Source organism: Mercenaria mercenaria, chromosome 3, assembly GCF_021730395.1.
Source record: "Mercenaria mercenaria strain notata chromosome 3, MADL_Memer_1, whole genome shotgun sequence".
Lineage (NCBI taxonomy): Eukaryota > Metazoa > Mollusca > Bivalvia > Venerida > Veneridae > Mercenaria > Mercenaria mercenaria.
This window is the reverse complement of record NC_069363.1, coordinates 78,546,379-78,553,222: the sequence shown is the minus strand read 5'-3', so window position 1 is coordinate 78,553,222 and position 6,844 is coordinate 78,546,379. Positions and strand designations below refer to the sequence as shown.

The following is a 6,844-nucleotide window of genomic DNA, read 5'->3' as shown; positions in this document are numbered from 1 at the left end:
TTTTTATTGACATCTTATCTTTTCGCTTAATTTAGTGGTCTACAACTGTAATTACCAAGGAAATGTATCTTAAATTGTAAGATGAATTCTAAGTTTCCTATGTCGGCAGTCCATCAGACAGTTTCTAACGAATCAGTTATTTATTCCACATTCAGGAGGTTTTTTTTTTCAATCGCGGAATGTTTTAGTTGGATTGTGCTGTACATAACAAGTTACATATGGTCCTATCGACGGAAAAGTATGTGTACATATGTAAGGAGAGGCCATCGAAAATTTTCTAGCGGATATCGAGGATTATGTAAACAATTACTTATTCGACATTCATTATATTCATTCGCACGATCTCGATTTAGACTGAACTGTAACTGGGTTCTATTGATTGAAAAGTGTGTTTTAATAAGTTACGAGTAAACCTAAGTTTTGCACACTGCCAAATTAATTTTACTGCGAATAGGAAATAAGGTATAGGGAATAAGTAACTAACTTGAGGCTACTTAAACGTTTAGGTACATCTTAATCAATACAATAAGGTTCGTCTGGATTTGTTTGTAGTAAGTAGTATCGTCCCGGAGTCATAGAAGAGCTTGCATGAAATCCCATGAATCCACCAGGAGTGCACAGAATTGACAAGAAGAGGCATGTGTATGCTTTAAATTGGCACTCGCTGTTGATTGATTCGATGAAAAACTTCACTGAACGCTGATGGCTGCAATAATGGCCATTAACGCGTAGGTCTGAAAATACATTTTAAAACATTGTCTAATTTCCATTTTTTTAACATATGCCTCAGCATGCACTTTGCTTTGTCTTCAAGACCAGACACAGTAAACAAACTGTATAACAATACATTTGTACATGACTTACTGACCATTTGCTCACTGACCTCTTGAAAACGACCATGACCTTGATACATGCACCCTCCATGCTGTTAAATCGTTGTTTGTAATTTACCATGCAACTACTATGAAAACACGATATATTTTTACACTTGTCTGATTTTTTTGTTAGAATAGGCTACTCTATCACGTCAATAAGCTGATAACAAATATTGACCCCGCCCATACTGATGTAGATCTAGATCTACTAGATCTAGTTTTTACATCAGTACCCTTCAAAAATCAATTTTATTATAGAGTCCAGTTTTAATGTTGTATGAGATTCTACAATGTCAACTAGAAATTCACTTAAGGAGGTAGGTTACCTTGTTATAAGGGTAAATTCAAATTAGTTGAACCGCAGCAACGTTTTGTATTTCGTGTAATATGAAGTTTTAACTGATAAAATCTCAGTTTCGTTTGTCTCTGTCCCTTCAAGTTCAATTTTTATCCAGGTTTGAAGAACATGACCCTCCAAAGGTATTTCATATTGAAAGAAGAAGGAAAATACGGATATTTAACACTTTTCAGTGTATTTTAGTTTCATTGATATCCGTAGAAGTCAGCATAATATATAATTTAACTAGTATGCACATTAGCTTTCTAATATAAGCTTAAAATGTATATGTCGCGGGCCTCATGTTTCCATGGTAACGCATTTTCTCTCATTTTTAAACAACTATGTATAAAAATAGGGGTTTTCGACGGCTTCAGTGCCATTTTGTTAATGACTAACATGGAATATTTGGGTAATATTATTAGCAAAATACCAAGCACTATACATGGTACCTGTTTTTCTTAAAGTTTAAAGTAAGCATGGCAACAGAGATGTTTAAAATGGCTTATATCTTGCTTTTTGTTGTAATTTCTTATAAAATGATATTGAATAAGATTATCTTTCTAGTTGATGTAGCTTTAAAACATGTTATTTCTAACGTAAGTTATATTTTCGTGTTATCTGCATTTATTCAAACAAATTTCTAAGCTTAGAATACTTACAGCAGTACCCCTCGTCTGGCATTTTTCATGGAAAACTCGTTCAGCATGCTACTATTATTCTCATGGATATTGTTGAAATGACAATAAAAAGCCGAAGCTGTGTTTCTTAAATAGACTAGTGTCAACGCTTTTGAAATTTACATTTAGATACATAGGTCACGGGCTTCGTTTCCATGGTAACATAAATTCAGTTCAAGAAACCACAATTTTCTACTGAAATTTGAACAATTTTAGATCTTAGTTTTAGTATATAAGTAACAAATTATCAACGGAACCTGAAAAATAGGTATTACAAATCAAACTGCTAGATTTTTTATTTGAAAATGACCGTAACAAGTAACCTCTCACCCAACTATATTCCAAATAACATTGGTTACCATCATCCATTTTCTTACATTCCGCATAACATTTCAATATAACTACATAAAAGAAGCAAAATATTGATTATTATTCAGAGCAAAAGACGCATAAAAAAATATCTCAGCAAATAATGGTTATTTGAAAATAGTTTGAATAAAGAAAATGCACAGAATTACGTACTTTCAAGATAAAAGCTATTAATTTTGCGCGGTAACTGACACGTAACGTCATGACGTCAATGACGTCATTTTAAGGCAACATTGTTTTGAAGCGTTTCTGCGGCAATTTATTCATTATTTCTGCATTTTTAAACCATAGAGCGTCAGATCGAAGACAGGTCTATGATTTGTTTTCAGAAGAATGAATATACAAACACATTTAGTTTGTCGTAAACGTCGTCGTAAATCGTCAAGTTAGCTTCCGGTTGGACATGCGCACATACAAATATAAAGGTAACCTACCTCCTTAACTCTGCCTGTCTCCATTTTTATCGATTATACGATAGTACTTAATGACGTCATTGTGTAACTTACATCATGATAGATCTATTACAATGTTTACATGAAATATTTATACACTTGAGACAATACACTTATTGTGTATTCTTGTTTTATGCATAGTTAAAGGCATTTAGTTTTAAATTGAATAGATTCAAAAGTGTTTATGTTCACTATTCCCTCCGCCTTTTTGGCTGCGTCCTTCCATCCGTCCGTCCGTCCGTCACACTTCGTGTCCGGTCCATAACTCTGCCATCAATAAAGGGAGTTTGAAATTGCTTGGCTTAAATGTTCCCCTTAATGAGACGCTGTGTCATGCGCAAGACCAGACCCCTTGCTCCATGGTCAATTCACACTTCAAAGGGTCTGTTTCGTGTCTGGCCTAACTCAAGGGATTTTGAAATTGCTTGGCATAAATATTCCCCATAATAAGACGACGTGTCATGCGCCAGTCCCAAACACCTAAACCCTAACCCTAACCCTAAACCCTAACCTAACCCTAAACCCTTACCCTAGCCCTAACCCCTAACCCTAACCCATAACATCAAAATTTGAGGTCAAAGGTTAATAAGGCTGTTTCGTTTTCGGTGATTTTGAAATAACTTGGCACAAATGTTCCCCATAATGAGAAGACGTGTCATGCGCAAGACCTAGACCCCTAGCTCCAAGGTCAAGTTCACACCTGGGGGTCACATGTTTAGTTTCATGTCCGGTCCATAACTCTTTCATTCATCGAAAGATTTCAAAATCACTTTGCAAAAATGTTCCAAATAATGAGACGACTTGTCACGTGCAAGATCCAGGCCCCTGTTTCAAATACAAAAGGTCATTTTTTTGTCCGATCAATTACTTTACTTTGCATGGATGAATATTCAAGTTACTTGGCACAAACTGTCACCATAACAAATTAATTTGTCGCATTTAAGACTCAGATCTCTAGCTCAAGGTCAGGGTCACACTTGGAGATAAAACAGTTTTGTAATTTTTTGTCTGGCCTGTACCTCTTTAAGCATGGACGCATGTTTAAATAACCTGGAATAAATATTCACCATAACAAGACAGTTTGCCATGTGCAAAGGCCAAGGTCACAGGCACCCAAGTTGACTTTATCTTTTCTGTTGTTGGTACAAGAAATTACTTCCCTTTTATATGATAATGTACAATACATGTGTTTTCTCCATCAGTTTTCCCACTAACTTAAAAATGAAAATATGTTAAAAGTAACATGATTGGTATTCAATTCGACACATTTAAAAAGCTATTGTAGACTTCAAGAAAGCAATCCCATGCATATATGATATTCCAGTGAGGCAGCACTATAGAGTTGGGCATTTTGCTCAATGCTACAAGTAGACACCGTCGTTTATATGACTGAAAAGTTGTTGAAAAAGACGTTAAACCCGAACACACACACGCACACACACACACGCACACACTCATTTGTAAATTATTTACCTCCATTTTATGTGATAAAATATTTCATTATATTTTTTTTCTTACCAGTTTAAAAATAAAATCACATCAAATTCTTAAAATACAGATATCAGCATTTGAAAGCATTTGTCAATTATATATTCCCAGACGTTTTCGAACTACATACCTCTTCATGAATTATATGATGTATAGTTATAAACATTGTATTACTAAAAGGAGGTGCTGTATGGGGGTCTTGCAATAGGTTTTGTGAAGAATGTCCCTGGGTGGGGGAAGATGGTTACTCTATTACAATTTCTTGTAATTCTTGGAACAGTGTAAATTTTGAGATTAAAGTCCAACTGATTAAGAGTGGAAAAGAAATTTTCATCGCTTTGGACAGGTTGCTGTCTGTGAATATCAAAAAGTATTGTCTCAGTTGAATTGAACATGGCTGTCGTATTGGTACGTTCAGTTGTTTCAAGAGGGGATGAATTTTTAAATCCGTAAAATTTGAATTTATTTATTTTTGATTCAGAAATCAAATTTTATGAATTAAGATAAGGAAATATGCAGTTCTAGGCAGGTTTTACGAGTTGCATGATAAATAGAATAGCATACTTCTGGCATTTGATATCAGTGTTATCTGGCTCTGTAGATATGAGCGAAAAGAGTTCCGTAAACCTCACCATTTCCAGCCCATATCAGCCTCGACCTGATAACATTTATGTCAAAACAAAGTAGCCTGTTATTCTCTATATGATAATCCTTTAAGGAATGTCGGATTAAACATAATTGTAATATAGAATATATAGGCCATTTTCACCTCAAAAAGAGTTAGATAAAATGCAGCCTTTCTGTCTTATGGCTAAGAGTTGTGTTCTGTACATCGTCGCATTAGGTCAAAGATTTATATTAAATTATAAAACAGGAAAATTAATACCCGTGCTTTTTTAAATGGAAAGTAAAATCATATGACATACTCAAAATCTCTTGCTTAAACCGATCAATAAGCGCATGCAGGACACCGGGACATCCGGGTTGATCTTTCCCTCCATTTGGATAGAAATCCACTGTGCCAGCCGACCTTATCATACCATAACCTGTTGCAAAATATAGACATATGAATTACTGATATCAAACTTCTATTCTATAATATAGTATCTTGAAACAAATTGATATTTATCTTTTTTTTCCTTTTATCCACAGACTATAACTGATCCGCGATAAAGTGGCACAGGTAGTCAAAATAGATTTTTTATGACTTTTTACTGCAGTGGTCTCACTGCAAATTTGTGGAATTTTCAAATTTTGAGGTCATTTAGTCCATTTATGACCAAGTAAACTTGCCGAGTTTCCCTCCATTAAATAACAACAGCTTTTGTGTTTGCATTTTTTTCATACAGAGACAAATCCCTCTGCAATTCAAGGATGCAAACTGGCGTTTACTCACGGTTGAATACGTTGTGCATATGCCTACCTTTAACATTCCTGTATGACATACATTACCTGTTAGTTTTTGCAACAGGTATAAATTGTTTTATTACATACTCGATTTAATTCTCCGAACCGGAAGTGTCATTTTTTCCATACTGACGTCTGCATTTCATATCGATGCGTGAGTTCATTTTAAAGCAGCATGCCTCCAGATCGTTCGACAACAAAAAAAAAATTTTTTTTTGAGATATCTTGAAATAAATGCTATATTTCTTAAGAAGGTTTTAAAACTTAATTACTGACAAACTTTATGTTACGGAAACACATGAGAATTTGCTGTTTTTACTACCTTTTGCGATTAAAATCGAAAAGCGTTTGTCACGCTTTTACTCCAGGTGAACTGTCTCCATTATAAATATCTATATTTTGAAGTCATTATTCACTACTTCAGCAATAGCGCTATTGGTTACGACCACGGGAAAATGTCTTTATTGCCGCGGCGGTCCGGGGTTCGATTCCCGACGCGGTCATCTTTTTTTCTTGATTTTGGAACTTTTAAACTAGGTTAGAAACAAAAATTCATATTCTAATGTTCATAATATGACCAAACTTCAACTTGAACGAAAGATTATTTTTTAGCCAAATCTGGAGGCATGCTGCTTTAATGTGGACCGTTGCATTAATTGTTTTATTTACCTCAGTATTGTCAGTTATATTTAGGCTACTTAACAAATTCATAATATTTATAAAATATTAAAAGGTGTGGATACGTATGTAATAAAAAATTATTAGCCTTGCATCGAGAAATATGCACTCGTTCTTTATTGGAATGACACTGCGCTCCTAAAGGCACGTAATAGTTTATACAAAGCTAATAACCAGTAAGTATGCTGTCTGTATGAATGACGTCTACAAAAGTTGCATCAGTTCGGTCTAAGCGAACATTCGGAAGAGTGTACTCAAATGCTGGTCCAGCTGGGTCTAGCCCTGCAAATAAGAGCATTTATCTTTTAAGAAGAACTGCATGGTCCAGCTATCAGGCTAAATTGTTACTTTTTAATTATTTCATCGTTTTTTACAGAATTCTTAATTACTGTCTAAAATAGCATGCTTTATGTTTTGTACTAAGTTTCTTTTTACATTTATTACACGCTAAAGGTAGGGAAAACTGTCCAGCAGTTACCCAACTGTTAAAATGATCTGAATACCTCTTTTTCACGATTCTTCTAAAATCTAGAATTATGAACGGAAAGTTTAATGTTG

At 34.5% G+C, this 6,844-nt stretch overlaps 1 protein-coding gene across 1 annotated transcript in view; it reads right to left on the bottom strand.

The window, feature by feature from the left end:
* LOC123545978 (pancreatic lipase-related protein 3-like) overlaps positions 1-6,844 on the bottom strand; it is a 35,433-nt gene continuing 28,589 nt past the window's right edge. The window contains 3 exon segments of the mRNA XM_053539780.1: positions 1-734; positions 5,128-5,247; positions 6,461-6,568. Coding sequence (XP_053395755.1) covers positions 514-734; positions 5,128-5,247; positions 6,461-6,568 — 449 coding nt within the window. The 3' untranslated portion in view covers positions 1-513.